Raw genomic sequence first — 25,491 nt, forward strand, 5'->3', positions numbered from 1 at the left:
AAGGCAGGAATGGTGTACTGATTGTGGATGATCAGCTATGATCACAGTGAATGGTGGTGCTGTCTTGAAGGGCTGAATGGCCTACTCCTGCACCTATTGTCCTATTTGTATATACTGTGCTACTTTGGTAGTTGAGGCTGGGACTATCCCAACGTTTAAAAAACAATTAGAAAGGTACATAGATAGGACAAGTTTGGAAGGATATACATGCGCAGGCAGGTGGGACATGTTGGCCGGTGTGGGCAAGTTGGGCCAAAGGGCTGTTTCCACATTGTATCTGTCTATGACTATGACTCCAAGAAAGGCTGGTGAACAGCTGCTAGGTCTCAATGGAGGAGATTACTGAGAGAGGATAACCTCAAGCATGGCTAGATCTGCAATCCCTTTTTCAGGGCACATCACATGAGGGACACTGGTCCAGCCTGACAGGCACCCAGGCAACAGAGACAGCAGTTGATACTTGTGGGAATAAAATGATGGGATTAAAAGAAGGCAGCATAGTCCTGCTCTACAGAATCCCTGTCAGTCCCCTCCAGGATGGCACATCAGCAATGTTGGTAATCAGATTCCAGAATACTTTTGTAATTCAATGAAACTCGCTTATAATAATTTACTGCATACTCCTTCGTATATGAATCTCTGGAACCAATCTTTTTTCATTTAAACAGTAGGTGAAATCAAACTGCTTATTTGCATAATTACTTTTGATAATTGCATTCAATCACCTCTCTGCTACTTCTAGCTGACATAAGTTCAGTCTGTATCGTTCTGAAAGGGTTAATAACCTCAGTAAAACAATGCAAATAGGATAATAAAGGACATGAATATAGTGTGAAAGGAAATTACATTCCAATAATGGTTTATTTAAACGTGTTATGATCTAAAGATTGTTTTGTCCTGAGATCACTATGTTCTGAGAATGTTATGTACCATCTGGCTGCAGTATAGTGCAGCAAATTTGGCTGAATACAGGGTAAAATAGTTCACTGAGACGTCATCTCCTCCACCACTGGTGCATCACGGTTACTTTTGCAAAATGCTCTGCTGTAACTTACTGTGGCTTCTTCAAAAGCATCTTCTAAAGCCACGACCTCTGGCGTTAGAAGGATGAGAGCACCACTGACTCCAAGTTTCCCAAGTTCATAAGATCATAAGGAATAGGAGTAGAATTAGGCCCATCATGTTTATGCCGCCATTCAATCTTGGCTGATCTATCTCTCCCTCCACACCCCATTCTCCTGCCTTCTCCCCATAACCTCTGACATCTGTGTTGCCTAGAGTTGCACACTAACCTGACTTCACAATAACCTGCCATTCCATTTTTGTTGAAACTAAATCTACTAAACAACATGGTGAGAGCACCTTCACCACAGGGAAATACAAGCGGTTATCAACTTCTCAAGCAGTATTAAGGATGCGTAATACAATAGATGCTTTGCAGCAAAGCCCGCAGCTTCTGAGTGAACAAAATGTGATAATGAGGTAACTATAATTTATCATCAATTCTGAGTGGTGATTTTAGCCGTTACCTAGATCTTCGTGTGCTCATATCATTGATCTTATTGTTATTTTTAGTATTTAAATGTCAGTGGTTTCATTAAACTACATTTACAGTTTAGTTTAGAGATACAGGGTGGGAATAGGCCCTTTGGTCCACCAGGTCCACTCTGACCATTGATCACCCGTGCACTAGTTCTGTGTTTTCCCAGTTTCACTTCGTACACACTTGGGGCAACGTTGACAGAAGCCAATTAAGTGACAAACCTGCATGTCTTTATAATGTGAGAAGAAGCCAGAGCACCCAGAGAAAACCCGTGTGCTCACAGGGAGAACGTACAAACTCCCGCAGAAGGCACCCGTAATCAGGATCGAACCCAGGTCTCTGGCACTATGAGGTGGCATCTCTAATGTTGCACCGCTGTTGCTGCTAGGGCTTCGGGAAGAAAATTTGTTTGCACTTGTTCTACAATAAATGAAGTAAAATTTGGTGTTCTGAGGCAATATATTCAATAAGGATGCCTGAGGCTTTGGACTTGCTCTCAATAGAAATACGTCAATGAAGATTTCCTCAGTGCTGTGACAAATAGATAAACAGAGGAGAATACTCTTCTGACTGTATTGTGAATTAGATATGAGATTTCATGCATTAATTTTAAACAAGCTCTTTATATTTTGTTATGTGGTTTCATCATCCACAATTCTTTACCTACAGTCCGTGTGATGATTCTTCCAGTGAGAGGTTGGTCTGAAGGACCTTGTGAGGAAGGATGGCCTAATGACTATGTGATGTTTACTGTGGATTTATTGGTTTTGTTTAGTTATTATTGTGATTTTTTTTTCTTGTCTTTAAAACCATGGATACAAATGGGAATGGATTGGAAATTGGATGGCGGTGAAAACACCAACTCTCAGTATCCTCCTTAGGTCCATGGAGCACCAGAGGAACAATACACGACAGTTAGTGCTGTTGCTACACAGTTCCTGCAGTCCGTGTTCAGTCCTGACCTTTGACACTGACGGTTTCCCTCTGACCATATGGGTTCTTCCTGGTTGCTTCAATATCCTCCTGCATTCCAAAGACATGTCAGTTGATGAATGATCTGCTTTTGTACATTGACCTCGAGTGGGTTGGCTATAGGAGAATTGAAGGGAATGGGTGGTCACTTGAGAGAAGAGATCACAGGGAAATTAGGAGGGGAATGGTATTGATGGGATTGCTCTGTGAGCCGTCACTATTTCAATGGGCCAAATGGCCTCCTTCTGTTTTGTAAGAAAATATGAACAGTGTCAAACAGCACTGACAGATGCTAACATTGGGGTGAGTTGTGTCCTATTCTCTATAAAAGTGAAAAGCCTAGTACTATTTCACAGGTTGTTTAATTCAGTTTTAATCCAAATGCTATATATTGACTGATCCCCACTTTAATCTCATCTAGCTTTCTTTGGGAAATATCTCAATGAATACAATGGCAGTTACATCCCACCAGGATGGCGAGAATGGGTTGGACTTATTAAGAATTCTCGCTTTTATAATTACACGCTGAGTCGGAATGGCTTTAAGGAGAAGCATGGATTTGATTATTCCAAGGTATGTAATTCATTTTGTTTGTAAGTGTGACTTTTATTCTTCATTTTCATTGCTAATTTGAAGGTAGGTGTCCCCATCATTCAAAGCAGTCTCAGATTCCCAAGGCATATACAGTACATGGATGACTTGAAATCTCTGATTGGAAAAGACAGATTCAGTAAAAATTGTCATGCAGTATGAAACAAAACATGTCATGCAGTCTTCTTTAAGCTGAATTGCAAACTATGTTTTAACAGGATTGCCCTTTTAGAAAGCGATCAGTCTAATTCAAAACACGTTGTTGGCTTTGCCTCAGGTTTTTAATGCACATTGGTCTGTACTATGGTAATATCTGAAACAAGCGCTTTTTTTCATTGTTTGCATTGCCCCTATATTGCTCAGCATAAAATCTACAACAACAACAACCACATATACGCATATTGCTTGATGCTTTTTTCATTTAATTGTAAGGCAAATGTCTCCAGACAAGGAGTATGGTGTAAGAAGAATGAAAGTACTATATCTGGCGCAATGTGCTCTTAATCAATCACTTTCTGTGGGCAACATATCTGAAGAAGGGTTTCGGCCCGAAACGTTGCCTATTTCCTTCGCTCCATAGATGCTGCTGCACCCGCTGAGTTTCTCCAGCTTTTCTGTGTAACCTAAGTGTTAGCCAAGGTGACCTGCTTACTTCAGAAATGTTTACTGAGGCAAATCAGACATCCCATTTGTATTCAGTGCATTTCCATAGAAATCACCTTAGGAAGTGCATAAGGTTTGTTGTGTTATTTTTATCCCTTTCATCTCATTATGCCTGAGTAAGATTCGATTCCATCTATACGTTCCATTGGTAATTGCCAATAATCTCTGCGGTTAGAATTTTAAAAAAAAGGGGAAGTGCAGTTGCTGGTTAATACACAAAAAAGACACTAAGTGCCAGAGTAACTCAGCAGGTCAGGCAAAAACTCTGGGGAACATGGATCGGTGATGTTTTGGGTCAAGACCCTTCTTCAGATTGATTGTGGGTGAGGGGGAGAATAAAGCTGGAAAAGGAGGAGATAGGTTAAAATGTGGTAGGCAGCAGGTGGGCACAGGCGAGGTTTGGGGGGGGGGGGGGGGGGGGGGTGGTGATAGGCACATGGTTGGGAGATAAAAACAGAAGGTGTGAGAGGAGTGAAGAGTTGTGGGATGTCAGAGTAGCTATTGGTGTGGGCTGGGGGGGTGGAGAAGTAGGCGAGTCCAGGTGGGGTGCATGGAAAGTAAATGGAAGGGGAGGGGGGGAGGCGGGGATTTAAGGTGGGTTGGTTAGAAGTTACCATGAATTGGAGAATTCTTTCAGTTGGGTTGTAAGCTATTGAGTGCTTTACAAAGGAGATTAATACTGGCCTTTCCTAATTCATACTTTCAATCATGGATTCAGTGCTTAGTTTTCACATTGTGAAGTGCTACTAATTATAACATGAACTGATTTCAAATAATGGGCCACTTTTTCCAGAAATTGTTTTCGGAAAATATTGACCTAGAAATTCCTTTAGCCGTACAGTACTAATACAGTACACTTTTAATACAGTAGATAATGAAAGGGAATTATCCTAACACAAAAAAAAGCACCAGCCTGAACATTGCAAGAAATGTTACTAGTTTAGTCTGCATATTCAGGACGAGCTGCTGGTGGTATCTGCCTTGTTAGTATAGGCAACTTGTTCAATGAAAACATTAAACTTTAACGTTGCCTGTCCATGCCCTCCAAAGATGCCGCCTGACCCGTTACTGCAGCACTTAGTGTTTATTTAAAACTTTGGACTAAAATGATTTTATGTCAGCACTCTATGTTCTTGTGGAGAAACCTCTGCCACTTCAAAGAATATGCACCAACACGGTTGGCTGAGTGCTCAACCCCTTTGAGCCTCTGTGTTAAAAATACTGATCTTATGGAAAATACATCATCGCTTCTATTTGCAGTTTCAGCAAAGAGATATACACCATAGTAGTTTAGATTGACACAAAATGCTGGAGCGGTTCAGACTGCTAAACCGGTTCCGACCAGTTGCTAAACGCTTTAATGCCCCTGTCCCACTTAGGAATCCTGAACGGAAACATCTGGAGACTTTGCGCCAAGGTTTCCGTGAGGTTCCCGGAGGTTGCAGGTGGTTGCCGGAGGTTGCAGGTAGTGGAAGCAGGTAGGGAGACTGACAAAAACGTCCGGGAACCTCCAGGAACCTCCGGGAACCGCACGGAAAAATTGGGTGGGGCACAAAGTCTCCAGAGGTTTCCGTTCAGGTTTCCTAAGTGGGACAGGGGCAGAATTCCCCCTCCCATTCCCACACTGACCTTTCTGTCCTGGGTCATCCCGAAATGTCACCTATTCCGTTTTCTCCAGAGATGCTGCCTGACCCGCTGAGTTACTCCAGCATTTTGTGTCTATCTTCAGTGTAAACTAACATTTGTAGTTCCTTCCTACACATAATAGTTTAGATTCAAAGATCAATGTGAATTGGGGATCACAAATGACTTTGTACTGGACAGGAGGGTTAGCTTGGTGACGTTTCGGGTCGAGATCCTTCTTCAGTCTTCAGTCTTCTGAAGAAGGGTCTTGACCTGAAACGTCACCAATTCCTTCGCTCCATAGATGCTGCCTCACCCGCTGAGTTTCTTCAGCATCTTTTGTCTACCTTCAATTTTTCCTTCTTAAACAGGAGGGATAGCTTAACAGCAGCACCAGCTAGCTGGAGGGTGAGACCTACAGTCTCTACTGCGGATGATTTATATGTGAACTTTAAGGCAAAGGCAGGTGAGGATGTTTGGTGGGAGGTCAGTGTATACGGTTACATGTAATGGATCAAAGCAGGATAGACCAAAACGCCTACTCTTGTTGTGGTCCTACTCAGTAAGGAATGAATTGGTCAGTTCCTAATGAATGGGCAGGTTAGCTGTAGGTACATTGCTGGTATTTCCAGAGCAACACAGCACTGTGTTGTTGCAAATATTCAAATACAATAGATCCTGGGACTCAGAATTAAAACAGAAAATGTGGAAATGCTATCTGGTCAGGTAGCACCTGTGGAGAGTGAAACAGAATTAGCTGCTTCAATCCATATGCTTTTATCAGAATTCAAGTCAAAATCAAACCAGGGCAAGACCTTGACAGTGAATAGTAGGGGAATGTTGTAGAGCAGAATAATCCAGGGGCACAAGTGCAGTGTTCCCTGAACGTGGCATTGCAGGTAGATATGGAGGTGAAGATGGTTTTTGGCATACTAGCCTTCATCAATCGTATAATTGTTCTTGTCTTTGGTGGTAGAGATTGTGTGTTTGAATGTTATCAGAGCAGCAGCAAAAATGGAGGGAATGATTGATTAGTTTTTATTATCAGGTGCCAGCCAACCAGGTTGCCTTGGTGCTAGATGCTGAGTTACTGAGTGTTACACTGATCCAAGCCTGGGGGAGTCTTCCATCAGTCTCCCAGATTTGCCTTGTACAATGACATTGGGAGTGTGGCAGGTGGCAGGTCACTTGCCACAAGATATTCACCCTCTGACCTGCTCTGTGGCCACAGTATGTATCTGATAGGTCTAATTACATTTCTGGTCAGTGTTGGCTCCCAGCATGATACTGATGTGTTATTCAGTGACAGCAATGTCATATAATGGCAAAGGTAGGCGTTTACTTTCTGCTGTTGCAGGGAATTATTGCCTCAGAGCCATGTGGCATGGATGTTACCTGCCATTTGTCAGTCTGAATGTTAGCTAGGTCTTGCTGCATGCTGGCATAGGTTATTTTATTTCCTGACGAGTTAGAGCAAACTGCCTCTGGAAGATCTGTTGTGGGTATTATTTACTGAGTATGTCTCTTCCTGCTCTCTCTGTTTTCTCTGCTGTTTCCTCTCATCCTGAAGCCCTGTGGGCAGCGCTGGTTGACGTTATGATTGTTAAATTCTGTCTGATTGAAGTGGATAGTGCCCAGAGCCAGAAAAGATGACTTAAAAGTTGGGAGTTGAGTTTAATAGCTTGAAAACAGATGAAAAAAATACTTTGAAGTTAATCAGTATCCTAACAGGGGGATCTAGCAGCTATTGTATTCTATTTAGTGGAACTGCACCATTAATAGTGTGGCTGAATGTTCTTCCTACCTAGCAGTGCCACAAATTGGTCAGTCACAAGTTGGGGAACACCTACAGCCACCAATCTTCAACAAGTTCTACTAGACTGCCTGTAACTGAAATCATATGTATGATATGAAAACAGAAGAATCCTAGAAAAACCTAGCAGGTCAGGCAGCATCCATGAAAAGAGAAAGAGTTAATTTTGCAGATCCAGAGCATGGATCAAAATTGAATACGAGTGAAATTCTAAAGACGTGTGGGTTTGTTGGTTAATTGGCTTCTGTAAATTGTCCCTTGTGCATAGGATTGAACTTGTGTACAGGTGATCATTGGTTGGAGCAGACTTGGTGGCCTTAAGGGCCTTTTTCCATGCTGTTTCTCTAAACTAAACGAAAACTAAACTAATGTGCAGGAAAGAACTGCAGATGCTGATTTAAATCGAAGATAGACACAAAATGCTGGAGTAACTCAGCGGGACAGGCAGCATCTCTGGAGAGAAGGAATGGGTGATGCTTTGGGTCGAGACCCTTCTTCAGCATATGTGCAGGGGAGATCAAGTTTAAGTCAAGGTTTCAAGGGCAATTTATTGTCACATGTACCAATTAAGGAACAGTGAAATTCGAATTACCATACAGCTATACTAAAAAAAAAAGCAACTACATAAAAGTTAACATAAACATCCATCACCGCACATTCCCCACGTTCCTCACTGTGATGGAAGGCAATAAGGTCCAATCTCCTTCCTCTTTATTCTCCCGCGGTCGGGGCAGTCGAACCATCCGCAATCGGGGCATTCGAAGCTCCCGCAGCCAGCGGTTGAAGCTCCTGCGGTGGGGTGATCGAAACTCCCGCATCGGGGCGATCGAAACTCCTGCGTCGGGGTGGTCGAAACACCTGTGGCTTGGAGTCCCCGATGTTGGTCTCTAACCAGAACCGTGGGCTCCGCGATGTTAAATCCCACAGACACCCACGGTTGGAGCCCCAATGTTGACCCCTGACAGAGATCGTGAACTGCGTGATGGTAAGTCCGCAGGCCCCTACGATGGAGCTCCCGGTCGATCTCCAGCAAAGGCTGCCAACTCCACGATGATCAGAAGGAGATACGATATGGAAAAAAGAAATCGCATCTCCGTCAAGATAAGAGATTAGAAAAAGTTTACCCCAACTCTCCCCCTCCACCTCTCACAAAAAAGCTAAAGAACACTAAAAAAATACATTTAACGCATACAAAACAGACACAAAGAAGGAAAGGACAGACAGACTGTTGGCGAGGCAGCCATTGCTGGGGCCAAGTCATTGTAGAAGTCGAAAGACATTGAAATTAAACCTTTGTAGATAAAATAGTAATACATAACAAATTATTGTCAGCTCATCAGCTGTGGCAAATGACCAGCGAGATGGCCAGGTAGCGACCTGCAATGTTCCATGATCATATGCATAATTTTGACAGAAGGGATTCCTCTTGATTTTCAAAGGAGTCAAATTCCTTACATCTAAAGTGTACTAGACCAAGTGGGGCCCGTTGGGTCCCAGCATCACACGGGAGGGCTGGTCCCCGAACACAATATTCCACCTCGCCACCAATTCCAGTGTTCTGGGCGCTAGTATGAGTGTTGTGGGCTGAAGGGACTAGTTTTCAGAGGGCTAGTATGGACATTGTAGGCCGAATGGATTCTTGGGCTGGCAGCTCAGTCACTCAACCCTGTTGTGCTGGCAGCTCACTCAATAGCGGCTGGTGGGCTGGCAGTTGACTCACGGCTATTGCTTGAAATTCCATTTCAAGCAGGGTGCAAGGCCACCAAATTCAAGTGCAGTTTCACACCATTTAAAGCAGGGTGCAAGGCCACTAAAGACAGCGAGTCGTGACCTCTCCCTCCTCCATCTTGCAGAGACTGAGCCACCCCCCCCCCCTTCATGTCGTGATTGACAGGAGAGAGAATCTCAACATTTTTTAAACATCTATGGGGAAAATCCTCAGCACCTGTTGAGCAGAGGGGGACTCTGAGTAAAATGGCCAAAAATCACAGCCGTACGTGGAAGCGTTTTTTCTAAAATCAATATAAAGCGCAAACAAGACGTGGTCAAGATTAGACTTTTAATTAGATAGAAGGCAAGGCAACTTTAATTGGGCAAGGCATCTTTAATTAGGCAAGGCGACTTTAATTAGGCAACACAGCTTTAGCATTTCCAAACCAAAGGCAACACAGCTTTAGCATTTCCAAACTATATTTTCAAACCAAAAAAGGGTCAGTAAAAACACTCACAGTTTAGTAGACATGTGTTCAGTGTTATTCACAGCTCAGACTGAGAGATGTGACCCTCTCACTCCCCCCATCTTGCAGAGATTCTGAGGCACTCAACACTTCTGGGTTTTATAGTCCCTCCAGAAGGGGTGTGGCCTTCAGGAGAGAGAATGTCAACATTTTTAAAACACTAATAACTCTTATTTTTCATCGATGAGAAAAATCCTCTTGTCCTGCGCAGCAGAGGGGGACTCGTGAGTAAGATGACCAAAAATCACAGCCGTAAATGGCAGCGTTTTTTCTAAAATCAATATACAGAACAACAGGAAGTGGTCATGATCAGACTTTTAGTAACATAGATAATAGCCTTAATACTTGGCCTGCTGCCCCCCTACCCCTCCCCTTCCCTACGCCCACCTGGACTTCCACCCATTTCTCCCCTTCCACCTATATTCCTTCCTCCGTCTTCACAATTCACACCTTCTCCGATTATCCCACACCTTTTGTCTTTTCATCTCTAACCTTATCGAATCATTTTCCCAACATAACCCCTGCTCACCTCTGTCCACAACAAACAGATATCCACACGTTGCGAAGCCAATCAGTGTATTAATATACTGGTTAGATTCTAGAATCACGTGTCAACTGGCTGCATTGCTAATCATCAACTTACATTTGCTGTTGGAATGAAGAGTAGTCCTTGTTTACACACTGATACCCAGTGATTTCAATGCTTGTAAGCATTAATAAAAGATTGTGGCTCTCTGATACAATATAGTCATGCAATGAAAGTAGTTTGACTGGTGGTTCTTGTTTATTATCACTAACCGTATACGCCCTAACCATGGAAACACAAGGAACTGCCGTTGCTTGAATCTTGAGCAAAACAGAGAGTGCTGGAGGAACTCAGTGGATCAGGCAGTATTTGTGGAAGGAATGGACAGACGACGTTTCACTTCGAACCCTTCCTTGGAACAGATCAGTTTGAAGAAGGTTCCCGACTCAAAATGGAGCCTGTCCATTCTCTCCACAGATGCTGCAGGACCCATTGAGTTCCTCTAGCACTGTGTTTTGTACAAAATCCACTGGATTATATTGTGCCCCAAAGAACATAACATTAGTTTAATTTTCCAATTATTGTCTTGCACTCACTCGCAGGTATGCACCATTCATTATTTAAAAGAGCAAAGAAGAAATCCTAGGTTACTGGAACAAAAAAATTGGTTTCCATTAGTATTGTATCAATTATTATATTTAGCTTGCAGACTAAGACCAGCAGAAAATATTTACAAATACATATTACTTTTTGAACTAGAATGTTATTCAAGTTTTAAAACAAGTTGAGAGGAAGTGATCACCATTTAGGCTCATCATTAATATTACTATAAACAATAGCTTTAATTGCTTTCTCTGCAGAACATAATTACAATATTAATTTCCAGAAGCCTAGTGCCTGCTGTGATCCTGGTGCTGGGGAGAAAGGACACAGCTGGTTGTCTTGTCTTAACATTAACATGTGGCATAGAGTCCAGCCTCAGGCTGTGAATTTGCAGCTGGGAGGGTGGCACACTGGTACCAGGAATCTCTGATTATTCATGCCTGCAAGTGCTTGAAATTGCAGCAGTTTCTTCTGCAGTTTATCACTGATGTTTGTTGCAGAGCAAATCGTCTAGAAAGTCCTCACTCCCGCTGAAGACCATGTTGAATGGCTCATGCTATTTTGAGGCTGTTCAGGGGTTCTTGCAATGTACCACACACTGTCAAAGGTGTTTAATACGAGATTCAGCCATTGCTAATTTTGGGTTTTGCTTTCACATTAAACATTCTTGTTATGTTCTGGAAATTAGGCATTGCTAATGGTGTTGTCAACCCATGAGAATTCCTTTTGGCAAGATGCAATGACATTTATATAGGGATTTTTGTTTTTAAGTTATGCTCACAGTGCCTGCGTTGTGTCCATCAGGAGTGGATGTCAGGAATTTGGATCCTTATCTCAATATTTTGTCAATCAAAATTACTATGAGAAAAATTTGAGAGGGGCACCAAATTCCTATGTCCACTTAGTGACTTAATGCTTAACATTGTGTTATGAGTATTATAAGGAATTGAACCTATTTTTGCCACATTATAGATTTTTATGTTTTAATATAATTGAGTATGGTAATTTTCAGTAATTCTTTATGCCACACTAAAGAGTGGTTATTTTTTGCTCTCTTGTCTTTCAAGAGGAAACCACAACTTACCATTCCATATCTCCAGTTTTCTTCTCCCCTGACTCTCAAGCTGATGAAGGGGATCGACATTCTCAGTGCGTATATATTTATTAAGGGCCTGTCCCACGAGCATGCAACTACATGCTGCAAGCGCGACCTAACGTGGTCGCTTGAGCCGTACGGCCTTGCGGGGCCGGTCCCACTTCAATCGCCGGAGCCTTATGGAATTGTGCGGAGCTGGTCCCGACATCGCGCGGGACTCCGAAAAACTGACCATGTTCAAAAATTCCGCGCGCCAACGGCCTGCCGGCCCGCAGCAGCCTCGACACCGTACGCACCGCCTCGACGGGCATGCGCAGCGTCTTGACTTTGCTCGAACTTCACGTCATTAACTCGACCTCCGCGCGGCCCCCACTTCCGGTTTGGTCTCGCTTGCCGCATGCAGGTCGCATGCTCATGGGACAGGCCCTTAAAGTGGTCTCAGCCATCATTAACCTGTTCACTGCCAAGATTTTTTTGTTGCTATTGGCCATCCTATGCTGTGTTTTTCCTAGGTCAAGGATGACTCATCACACAGCCATAAAGTGACACTATAATGTATTGTAATTAATTTATTAGCCAAGTATGTAAAAACATACAAGGAATTTGATTTGCCATACATTCATACCAAAAAAGCAACAAGACACATAACTACATAAAAATTGACATAAAAATCCACCACAGGGCACTGTGATGGAAGGCAATAATGTATTATCTTTTTCCCTCCTTTTCTCCCGCGGTCGGGGCAGTCGAACCATCTGCAGTCGGGGTGATCGAAGCTACCGTAGTGGGCGATCAAAGCTCCGTGTCGGGGCGATCGAAGCTCCCGCGATTGGGGCAGTCGAAGCTCCTGTGGTTGATCCCAGGCAAGAGGCTGCCAGTTCCACGATGTTAGGACGCAGTGCGGACGATACGGAAAAAGTTGCATCTCCGTCGAGGAAAGACATTAAAAAAGTTTGCCCCACCCCAACAAAACTAAAGGAACACTAAAACATACATTTAACAACAGATTAGAAACAACAAAAGAAGAAAAGGATGAGACAGGGCTTTGACGAGGCTGCCATACTACGGCGCCACCTGATACTGCAGCTTTTGATTTCAAAAACCAAGCGTGAAATTTTGTTACTGTTCTTACGTTTATTAGCAGTCATCTAAATTGGAATTTTTCTTAAATCTTTCGGTTGAGTTGAAGATAGACACAAAATGCTGCCGTGACTCAGCGGGACAGGGAGCATCCCTGCAGAGAAGGAATGGGTGACGTTTTGGGTCGAGATCCTTCTTCAGATTCTCATTTCTTCCCTCCAGAGATGCTGCCTGTCCCGCTGAGTTACTCCAGCATCTTGTGTCTATCTTTGGTATAAAGCAACATCTGTATTTACTTCCTAAACATAACAGTTGAGTTTGAATTGAATTACATGTGACACATCCTTGTAACTATAGCACTTCAAGTGGTAATAGGGAATAGCTGTAAAAACTACTGATAAGCATTCGGATAACATGAAGATTTTTCCATTGGACACACGGCCTGTTCAGCTGCTCCTCTCAATCAGAGATAAGGAAGGCATTGGAGTTAGCGAAAGTTTAACTTGTCCACTGACTTTTGTCTGAAATCCTGGGTCAGCCAAATTAAACATTGCGGGCTGACATGCTTGAACTTTTATTCCCAAAGCATTTGTCCTAACTGGTCATTTTGCTCCAGTGCATTGTCACATGATTAGCAAGCTTGTTTTTTGTGCATGCCAAAATTCTTTGATTGGACCTTTTTGATATTTTTAAACAATAAAATGTTTCATTTTATGTTGCGTTACTTTTAATCATAACCATTCTTTGATTTATTTCCAATGCCTGTAATGCAAGCAATATGGGAACTACAAAGCCTTTAGGCAATCCCACATTGCTTTGGGGACAAGCTGACACTTCATTCACATTGAGTTAAATGCCATTCATCTTATACGTCTGTCAGTAAACGTGCCAAGCTTCTGCTGGGCAAAAGAAGTGGTAACATCTTGTTGATAATGCAAACTACTCTAAAGTCTGATGGCTCATCCTTTCCTGGTGCCCCGCTTTCAACTACAGGTGGGAATATTGCCAGGAATTAACTACAGATCTATAAATTAAAGGAGTATGTGCAGGAAGGAACTGCAGATGCTGGCTTAAACCAAAGATAGACACAAAAAATTGGAGTAACTCAGCGGGACGGGCAGCATTTCTGAAGAGAAGGAATGGGTGACGTTTCGGGTCGAGACCCTCCTTCAGACTGAAGAAGACTGAGTTACTCCAGCTTCTTGTGTGTATAAATTAAAGGAACCTTGGGCAAGGGCGAAGGATCAATGCCAAGTCCATCAGGGATATAAAGGTTTTAGCCAGCCTTCCTTTGCTAGTGATCCTACAGTAATGTGCAAAGTGTTGTTCACTAGTTTGTACCATTGTGGGTTAAAATCTATATTTGCCCAATGTGCTTCCTTTTCATAACAGCAAACTTCATCAAACAAATAGCTTTCCATCTGAGGACTGGGGTTGATTTTAATAGCTCCAGGTGAACAGGCCCTTAAGGCATGGCAATGTGCCAGGTGGCCTTCTTCACACTCTGCCCAACGTTCCTGCCCCTTGCATTCAGTGCAATGGGAAATCAGAGAAAGTGTACACGAGGAGCCCGGTCTGCTGCCGCCACCTGCTGCCGCCACAATGGAAAGATGCCAGCAGCTGGTCATTTAAACCATGCCCACTCATCCATTCAGAAAACTGCTCAGCTTCTGCCATCTGTTCCAGAGTTAACTTCTCCGCTGTCTGAAAGACAATTTGAGATGTAGAATGTGAAAAAGGAATTTTGTGGATAATGAAGTTCATTGACCCTGACTTGGCCGGCAGTGCCCTGACAGTTGTCCGTGTGCTGGTAGGTTTTGAGAATAAGTGGGCCCCCCTCATGGGTCTAGCAACAAACCAGGAGCTTGTTGAGATTTGCCAGCATTTGCAGTGGGGAATGTACACTCTGCTAGAGCCAGTGATTGCAGAAAATGGGACGTGTGAGAGATTTGAATGAAAGATACAGCATGGAAACAGGCCCTTCAACTTACCGAGTCCGCGCCGACCATCAAACACCTGTCACACTAGTTCTATGTTATCCCACTTTAGCATCCACTCCCTACACACTAGAGGCAATTCATAAAGGCCAATTAACCTACTGACCCCTCCTTTGGGATGTGGGGGCAAACCGGAGCACACGGAGGAAACCCAAGCTGTCACAGGGAGAACTTGCAAACAGGAGCTGAGGTCAGGATCAAACCCGTGTCTCTGGCGCTGTAAGGCAGCAGCGCTACGACCCGCACTATTGTGCAGCGCCATTCTCGTCATCATTGTCAAATGTTTGAAGTCAGAGTGTTGCTTGACTGGAAGATACCGTCAGTGGCACAGGGCCAATGGAGGAACGGATGGGACCAGTTAGGAGTTGGGATTGGAAGAGTTCAGGCCTGTGAAGAATGAAAGAAAGGCAGAGAGCGGTTTGGTGGGAATAAGATCGGAGGAAGGCGTGTTTCATGGTCAAGGTAAGGTTGCAGAACATTAGGAAAGAGTTTAGAGGATTTGGAGGAGACACGAGTTCGGTCCAGACCTTGGGTCCTGTTTGCATGTTCTTGCATTTGTGGGTGCCTGACCCCTCTAGCAGTTTGTTTTTTGCTCAATTACCAAATATATCTTATGCTTGAATAGTTCAACAGGTCCCTCAATCCTATTTTGAAATGTGTGGGAAATTTCACCGCATGAGATATGTAATATGTAAGCGTTCACTTAGCCTTGTTTATTTTTTATCTTAGTGGCATTCTGATGGAGTACAATTAAATGTTTCTTTGTGATCTACTTTTGCTATTTAATATTATATCTGACTTGCTCTTTTTATCTCGATGTAATCGGGTGATATCTTTGTTTGAGCAGAACAAGTCCAATAATAAGCCTAAGAACAGGAGCAGGCTGACCACATAAATTGTTCATTGTTTGAGCTCAATAGATTCGCCAGATAGTCTGTTCTTGACAATGTAATCTTTGGCCAAGTTGTTACTCAATTGCACATCTGGACATCCTTTGCTGACCCAATCCCCCTATAGCATTTTATTATAATTCACCTTAGAAGCACACTGCTTTAATGCCCAAAATATTGAAATTATAAAGAAGGAAATGAGGCTCGTTCCACCTGATCCCAAATAAATCCCAACACCATCTGCATAGCAGATAGACACCGAAAGCTGAAGAGGCAGCATCCCTGGAGAGAAGGAATGGGTGACGTTTCAGATCTCAACCCGAAACGTCACCCATTCCTTCTCTCCAAAGATGCTGCCTGTGTGCTGAATTTCTCCAGCATTTTGTGTCTGTCTTTGGTATAAACCGGCATCTGCAGTTTGTATGTAGTTTTTATTTTTTTTTAAACTGGGTATGTGTGTGGGGGGTGGGACTTTTTAAAATCTTTCCCCTGCACGGAGAACCCGACCTTTTCTCGGTCGGGTCTCCGTTGTCGTTGGGGCAGAGCACCATGGTGCGGCCTCCAACCAGAACGACCTGGGGCTCCAGTCGTGGAGCTGCGGACTTACCCACCATCGTGGAGCTGGCCGAGTTCGGAGCGGGAGGAGCGGTGGTGGCGCGCTGCTGCGGCCCGACCCAGGAGATTCGGAGGCTTACCGCAGGTCTGGTAGACAGTAACACCGGGAGCCCGCGGGTCCCTGCTGGGAGACGGCGACTTCTCCCGCCCGAGTTGCGGGGTTGAGGATGACCTGGAGCGGGGCCTTACATCATCACCCGGCGCGGCGTTAAATGGCCGCGGGACTTGTTAGCGCCCGCCAGGGGCTCCAACACCCAAGACCCGGAGCGCAGCCTTGCATCATCCGGCGCGGCTTTATAATTGCCGCGGGACTTATTTACCATCGCCCGCCGGGGGCTTTGACTCTGACATCGGGAGGAGAACGAGGAGTGCAGGGGAGAGATAAGACTTTGCCTTCCATCACAGTGAGGAGGAGATTCACTGTGATGGATGTTCGTGTAAATTGTGTTGTGTCTTGGTTCTTCTTGTTTGTATAGACTGCAGAAACCAAATTTTGTTTGAACCTCTGGGTTCAAATGACAACAAATAAATTGTATTGCATTGTATTGTATTGTATTGTATGAAGGAGATGAGTGATTACAAAGGTTGAAATCCGACAACCATATGGATTTGACATTATGTTATTGATATATCAAGTTTGGGTTTCCTGGTAGCCTGTCAAGAATTGACTCTAATTCACAGAAAACACATTTTCTATCCAATCACATGCACATCACTTTACAACATAGGAGGCTAGTCAGCCGATCAGTTCTATAATGTTCCCATCACTTATATTCAAGTGATCACTTCTTGCATTCAATTCTCCCCAATGCCACTACCACCTACTTACACTAGAAGAAAACATAGAGAATTACAGCACAGTAACAGGCCCTTTGACCCACTATATCCACACAAACACAATGCTAAGATACCAAAGCCTGCTGTAAGCCACTATCATATGCGGAATCAAGGGGTATGGGGAGAAGGCAGGAATGGGGGTACTGATTGTGGATGATCAGCCATGATCACAATGAATGGCAGTGCTGGCCTCCTCCTGCACCTATTGTCTATATTTTTATATTTGCCTCCTCCACCACCCTTGGCAGCATGCTCCAGGCCCCCACCACTGTATTTGTGAAAAACATGCCCAACTTTGCTTCTCCCACCTTAAACCTATGCCCTTTTGTCCTTGACATTTCCGCCCTCTTGTCCTTGACAATTCCACCCTGGGAAGAAGATTCTGACTGTCTACCCTATCTATGCCTCTCATTATTTTATATACTTCTATCAAGTCTCCCCTCAACCTCTGTCGTTTTAGAGAAATCAATAGAGACATTTACACCATCCAGCAGCCTACCAAACAACATAACTTTGGGATGTAGGGGAAACACGAGCAACTGCGGAAATCTGCACAGTCACTTAGAGAATGTACAAGCTCTGTGCAGACGGCACTGGATGTCAGGATCGAATCTGTGTTGTTTGAGCAGTGGAGCAGCAGGACTAACTGTTACACTACTGAGCCGCCTCACAGATGCACCAGAGTAAACAGGCTGTGGGGTTTCATCACAGCTTGGTTTGAGAACAGATCTACCCAAGACCTCAAGAAATTACAGAGTTGTAGTTATAGCTCAGTCCATCACACAAAACCAAACTCCCCACTGACTCTGTCCACGTTTCACATAATCAAAGATGTCCCACTCTAATCATTCCTTCTCCCTGCTCCCTTTGGGCAAAAACTGCAGAAGCTTGTAAGCACGCACCACCAGTGTCAGGAAAAGTTTCTTCCCCTCTGCTATCAGGCTTCTGAACAGTCCTTCCATAAGTCAGGAAATTGTCTGATTCCCCTCTACCCCATTGTCCTTACTTGGACTTTGTCTATGCGCTACAATGCTCAGAACTATATTCTGCACTCGGTATCTTCCCCTTTGCTCCACCTATTGTACTTGAGTTTGACTTAATTGTGTTTGTGTATAGTGTTGGGTAGCATGCAAAACATAGATTGTCACTCAGTACATGTAATAATAATAAACCTAAACCAAAATCCTGTTGCATTTTCTTTTGTTTTGGCACAATTATTAGAAATGTTACAATGAATGGTTTTGGCATCGTTGAAAGAAAATAAACATTTTAATCTTCTACACGGCTTTATATAGCTGTTGTCCTTGATTTTTCAATCCTTAACCTTTGGCAAGTTTGTTGGATTTCAAAATAATCAGCGGAGCTTATTAAAATTGCATCTTTGTTCTGTGAAAGCAAAAAAATGTAGTATTCTTGGGATTTTGTTTTACAGGATTACTTTACCGACGTGATCACCAATGATAGCATCAATTATTTTCGCATCTCGAAGAAGATATATCCGCACAGGCCTGTGCTTATGGTCATCAGTCACGCCGCACCCCATGGTCCAGAGGATTCAGCCCCACAGTTTTCAGAGCTCTTCCCCAATGCCTCGCAGCATATGTGAGTAAAGAACTTACCGGGTCGAGGCAGTCTTATGTTTACTGTTATTATTAGAGACAGTTGTTCTAATCGGTGGAACATATTCACGTGCTGCTTTCTCATTGATATTTATGTACAGTAATGAAGAGCAACGGTTAAATTGCAACGTATTAATATAGATCTCTGCAAATCAAATGTAACCACATTTTTGCTATTACCAGTGCATTTCCAAAAGGTGACTTGAGCCAGCCCCAGAGTGATAGCGTACTAGACCTCCCTCTCTGCTGATGTTAAGGACCCTACACAACATGAATTCAGGCTGTCTGAATCCAATTGCTTCAAGTAACAGCTCCAGAGTACAAAACACCTCGCAGTTTTGCCTTTAATTTCCGATCTTTTTCAAGTCGGATTCAAGAGGGTTGCTGTTATTGCAAAAAGTAATAAAATAATGGTGGAGGAGCCAACATACAACGTGGAAACAGCCCCTTCGGCCCAACCTGCCTACACTGACCAACATGTCCCATCTACACTAGTCCTACTTACCTGCATTTGGCCCATATCTTTCTAATCCTGTCCTATCCATCCATGTACCTGTCTAAACGTTTCTTAAATGTTGTGATAGTACCTGCCTTAACTAATTATACACACCCACCACCCTTTGCGTGAAAAAGTTACCCCTCACCTTAAACCTATGTCCTCTGTGTTGGCAACATTTTCATCCAGCAATGTTGGCATGGCTGGAAGGAAATAGGCATAAACAGTGAGTATGCATAAAGCTGCTGTTTTTCTCATTTGGTTGGATGTTAAATAAATATATTTTCTAATTAGTGAGAGGTTGCAGAATCATCAGGTGCACAGGGAATTGGGTTCCCCAGGGCATGATTAACAAAAGGCTACACATAATCACTTGTTGCTTGAAAATGAACAATCTTTGGACTGTAAGAGATATTTCAAAAAGACCATCAAGAAGTTCTGGGGGCAGACCTATAGGATCTGGTTTCCTGTGGTCAAGACACCACCCTCAGGCACTGAATATCTGGCCAATCTTGTCACCATATCAGTGATAGTGTAGGTGAACATTATGGGCAGCAAGTTTGGGATCCAGGATAACACTGCACTCTGGAAAGCTGCATTTTGGTTATCTTTTGCCCAGCAGAGCATGATTGAGGGCATGTTCAGATTACTTTCCAGGGTCAAATTGCTTACTGATAGCCATGGTCTGAGATGATGCATGAAGATAGCTGCTTGGGTGAATTGCAGTTGTGTAGCCATTAAATAATGAATTGCACCCCAACAAGATCAGCACATTTGGAGAAAGGAGAGGAGAAAATTTGGTCAGCATGAAAATGACTTTTTCGTTAAAGCACAACAGGAGTTTAATCTTCAGTTAAGCCATAAAACTGACACAATAGAAGGAAACATCATTCATTGCAACCAGACTCCCACATTATAGCTCTGCCATCATCTTTATTTTGGACTGCAGCTACTCCTCAGAAAGAAAAGGAAACTAGGTGGATTAATATCAACAGAATCTCATAAATGACCTAAATGGAAACTCTAAATCACAGTGCCTTGCACATTCTCCATTTTGAATTCTTCCCACTGGTGCCATATCACTTGTTTTATAGCGTTATTAAATTTGACCTATGAATGCCATAATTTATCCACTCCATGACAGATAAGGAACCTGCACATCCAAGGGAACAATATTGAGCTGTTTTCGAATCTGCTTCTGATTGGATTGCAGTTCTCTAGCCAGTGGAAGTTCAATTGAATGTTTATACACTGAACTAAGGTAATCATGTAACCAGAGGAAACATCCAGGGTATGTTTTACAAGAGTTGTTACCACAGACATGACCCTCATACATCATAAAATAAGAAAGATTGCTGGCATGTTACTCATGATTTTCCAATATGTTCTGATTCAAAATGAAATTGGCAAGTACTGCAAGAAATTGAGGTCCAAAAAATAAATATTCCATTGCTATTGAATTTCATCATAAATCCCATTGAAACACAGGACTACAGCTATTTCTTTATGCCCTGACTATGTGATGTTCACGATCAGGACCTGTGGGCTGTTTGATTCTTGTTGCCTACTCCACCACTCAATAAGATCTCAGTTAATCTTTAACTCATCACACCATTTTCCTGCACCATGCTCTCGATTCCCTAAATATCTAAAAATCTATTTCATGATCTCTGCCTTGAAATACTCAGTGACTAGGCCAGTTGTGCAGAAAACTCCAAAGATTCACCATCATCAGGGTGCAGACATTTCTTTTCCCTACCGTGAATGTTCTGCTCCTTGTTTTTGTAGAAACCGCAGTCAAGGAAAAAACCTCCCTGCATCAACCTTGTCTAGCCCCATTAGGATGTTTTGGGTCAACGCATCAAATTATTTTACATCCACAGATGCTGCTCAACCCACTGTGTTCCTCCAGTAGTTTATTTTAATGTTCCTAAGGGTGTTGCCGTTCTTCTTTTCTTTTGGTATTGACCTCCCAAAATAAATTACGTTACGTTTGTCCAGATTAAATTCCGTATTTATCTCTCTGCCCCCAAATTACCAACTGATGAGCTTCTAGCGAGCCAACGGCCATCCACACTTCAGTAGAAGTTGCGATCACTGTCGTACATAGCATTGTAAGGCACCGTGCCCATTGATGTTTTCAATGATGATGATGATGATGATGATGTTTATCTCCTTGTATCTTTTGAGTACCTTCCTCACTGCCCGCAATTCCACAATTTTTTTGTGTCATCTATCAGACTACCTACACTTTCATACGAATCATTAATATTCATCACAAACAAAGATCATCATCCTTGTGGAAACTTTCAGCATTTTGCGTACAAGGGCACGCAGGTCCAGCTAAATATCAACTTTCAATTTTTCATCTATTTAATGTCTATGAACCAATCCTCAATCCTTGTCAATATATTGCCCCGATCCCAAATGCTCTAATTTTGCTAAATATACTCTAGTTTGATATCTTAGCAAAGGCCCGCAGAACATTAAAAAGATGCATCAATTGGTTCTCCCTTATCTATTCCACCAATCACAACCTCAAAACCAACTTTACCAGATTTGTCAAATGTGACTTCCCTTTCATAAATCCATGTTGATTCTGCTCAATCCTATTATTACTTTCTATGTGCTCTGTTACTACCTGCTCAATAATAGATTCTAACATTTTCCATAATACTGATGTCAAACTAACTGGTTTGTAGTTCTCTGTTTTCTCTCTCTGTCATTTCTTAAACAATACTTTCCAAATTGCTGGAATCTAGTACAGGTGCACAACCTTTTATCCGAAATTCCAAATAACGAAAAGCTCTGAATAACGGACATTTTTTTGGTCCTTGAAGAAAGGTCCTTGAAGACGTTCACCGAGGGCGGCCCGCAGAGGTGACAGCGGAACCTCCGGTTGGTCCTCGAAGAAAGGGGAACTAAATCCCCATTCATAAAAGAGAAGGTGAGGGTATATTGCGTGGGAGGGTGAATAATTGACAATCTGCTGCTGCCTGCCCGCTGAGTTAAAAAGTACCCATGGTAGACTCACGATACACAGTGTATCGTGAGTCTTGCGTGGGAACTTTTTAACTCAGCGGGCAGGCAGCAGCAAATTGTCGCTCCCTTCAGTTTCACCCCACCTACACCCCTCTGCTTCCCGGCCATGTGTGTGACCCCTTCCCTCCCCTCTCCAGCTCCCCGCCCATTGCACCGGCGCGGGGGCTTTGCACTGTCTTCACATCGGCGATGCCAGCAGGTCAGTGCCAGTCACCGGAGACGTCAGGACCAACGGGACATCGACCCCCATGCCCACTGCAAGCACGGAGATCCCAGAGACCCACAGCCAGCAGCAGCCCAGCCCCGTTCCAACTCCAGAGGAAAACTGCAAACTGGCCGGAGACGTCAGGACCACCAGAAGCCGCTCCCCGATGGGCCGCTATGGCGACAAGTGGCAGTTCGCCCACAGCCCGAGCTGCGCCCCCTCATCGGGACACTGACCCCCAGGCCCACTGCAAGCACGGAGATCCCAGATCAGCAACTCCAGCCCAGCCCCGCTCCAACTCCAGAGGAACACGCTCCCCGTAGGGGCAGAAGCTGATGGTGTGCAAGGTACGTCTTGTTCTTGGGGTGGCGCAGCTCGGGCTGTGGGCGAACTGCCACTTGTCGCCGTAGCGGCCCATCGGGGAGCGGATTCCTCTGGAGTTGGAGGGGGAGGGGGGTATTGTGCTGTTTGATCGCCCCCTGCTATCCCAGGGACAGGGAGACACAGCGGTTTTTGAGAATGGTGGGCAATCACTTCCAAAGTTCTGCCCACACAGTCAGTACACCTCTCCTACACTTGTCTCCCGCACTAAGATCATCTTGCAGAGAATGATCCCAGCCTAACCCTCCCTATTCTCTCCTATTCTGCAAGAAAAAAACACATTGAAGACTCAAACTCACGATCAAGTAACTGTCGGGATCGAGGCGGAAACTCGCTACTTTGCGGATATGAGCCGAGCACTCTACCACTGAGCCAGCCGTTAAAATCTACGCTAAAAATCTGCCATTCCGAAAGCCGAAAAATTCCGAATTACGAAAAGTGTCTGGTCCCAAGGCTTTTGGTTAAAAGGATGTGCACCTGTACCTCCATAACCAACTCTTTCAAAGCCATGCAATGCAGCTCATAAGATCCTGGGAATTTATTGATATTTAGTCTTACAAATGGTTCCAATTCTAGTTCTTTCTGTAATATTAATTTCCTTCAGTTCTCCATTCACTTGAGAACAAACACGGTCTGCTCATAATTGTAGTACGAACTGTTCTAAGTGCAAAAAGAATCAATAGGCCATGGCCTATCACGCTTCATAAGGTTACTTATTTCACTTGAATTTATCCTTATGATGAACCATATCCTGGCCTGCTACTGATATCAGCAATAACAGATCAATCCCCGGGGGAAGGAAGGAATATTTCTCTGCTAACTGACATTTTTCTGTATCTTCAATTGGTGGGAAGATTACATCCTTTTATCTTTTACAACTCAAGAGTGTCTTGTCACTATTGTTGTTTTGCAACTGCATGGTGTTCTGAGTGTGAAAATTCTGTGTTTGCAAATTGTGAAGAAATAGGCACTTTAAACTATTTTTCTAAAAATGTTGCTCCTGATAAAAGTAAAGCTCTGGAGAGCAGCAGTGCTACCTACCTTCAAGTGTTTCTGGTATATCTCTTACAAAAGTGATCCCTGAAATACCTTCTAGGACTGATTTAAAATTGACCAGTGTAAGAGAGGTGTACTCAACCAACTTGGAACATGCCACATCAGCTCACTGGAAATCCATCATATCACTGCAAGCTAGCCATCTAAGAGAGAAGTGACTTACCAACCCTTAGATGAATGCAAGAACACTCCATCAAACATCAGGAATTAACCATAGAAAGAGGCTTTTCTGGTTTTGTTTTTTCAACCATGATGCCTGATCAGAACATGTTTGATATCTCAGGAGAGAACCTGACATCTCTAAAATTGGTGAAGATTTTTCCATGAATACCTTGTGACCCTGTTTCACTGGCATTAGCTTGACAATGCAACATAGAGCCCTTGTGTAAAAATTGTTAATTAAAGGCAGTAAAATAATTGAGGATATACTTGAAAGCATGCATGTACATCCATCATATTCTTCAACTCAAAAAACCTTATTGAGACAGAGCATGGGCACGATCCCACAGAATAAGATCTCATGCAGCCATTCGTGTTTCCTTTACCATGAATGACCTGAAGGATGTCACTATTAAATCAATTTAGTTTAGTTTAGTTTAGAGATACAGAGTGGAAACAGGCCCTTTGGCCCACCGGGTCCAAGCAGAACAGCGATCCCCGCACATGAACACTATCCTACACACACTAGGGACAATTTTTACATTTACCAAGCCAATTAACCTACAAAACCTGTACATATTTGGATTGTGGGAGGAAACCGAAGATCTCTGAGAAAATCCACGCAGGTCACAGGGAGAATGTACAAACTCTGTATAGACAGTGGTCGGGATTGAATCCGGGTCTCCAATGCTGCAAGCGCTGTAAGGCAACAATTCTACCGCTGAACCACCGTGCCGCCAAATTGTTTTGTAACCACTGTGAGTATTAATTACTTGCAGGCCATGATTAGCATTGCCATGTGCAATGAACTCTCCTGGTAATCACCACAACCCACTCACAAAACAGCAGCTCTTTCTGAACCAGTATGAATTTGTCATCTATCTGCACCCTCAATCTGTGAGTCAGATTGCCAATTTATACGGCGTGTCAGTACTTTCATGGCTGAGTTGCATCTGTCCAAACTCATCTCGCATGAAACCTTACAGCTGGCAATAGAGCAAAATCTTAATTCTATCAGTCTCCTGGATTCAAACCCAGTCCGAGGTTGAAAGGTCAGCAAATTTCTAAATCCCTCTTTTCAAGTTTTATATATTTGTCTTCCCTGTTCTTGAAAATAATTTCACGTGGGTTGAATTTGTTTTGTTCAACAAACAGAAAGGACAATCAGTCAGGTCCTCGATTCATATCAATGCATTTACCCCTTGGCAGCTGTTTTACACTGTAAATTGCAAATAGTAGAAAGAATGCCATCCGTCCACACGGGTAATCATGCAGTGTTTTCTGTGACAATATATCCACGAACATTTCACTTTGTGAAGATACAATATTGACATCTAGTCTAGTCTTTGTGGAATGCACGCTGATTCAGATATCAGCAACAAAAAGTTCCAAAGAAAACTAGATGGTGGCTTCTGAATTCCATACATATCTGTGGCATAATCCCAAA

The 25,491-nt window shown here is 43.4% G+C and overlaps 1 protein-coding gene across 12 annotated transcripts in view; it reads left to right on the top strand.

Annotated features, from left to right (window-relative positions):
* Positions 1 to 25,491, top strand: part of LOC129696489 (extracellular sulfatase Sulf-1-like) — a 448,145-nt gene that overhangs the window by 344,158 nt on the left and 78,496 nt on the right. For all 12 annotated transcript variants that reach the window (XM_055634441.1, XM_055634443.1, XM_055634440.1 and 9 more), the window contains 2 exons: positions 2,937 to 3,088; positions 18,519 to 18,688. In XM_055634441.1, coding sequence (XP_055490416.1) covers positions 2,937 to 3,088; positions 18,519 to 18,688 — 322 coding nt within the window. The remainder of the gene's footprint in view (positions 1 to 2,936; positions 3,089 to 18,518; positions 18,689 to 25,491) is intronic.

This window comes from Leucoraja erinacea, chromosome 4 (assembly GCF_028641065.1).
Source record: "Leucoraja erinacea ecotype New England chromosome 4, Leri_hhj_1, whole genome shotgun sequence".
Classification (NCBI taxonomy): Eukaryota; Metazoa; Chordata; class Chondrichthyes; order Rajiformes; family Rajidae; genus Leucoraja; species Leucoraja erinaceus.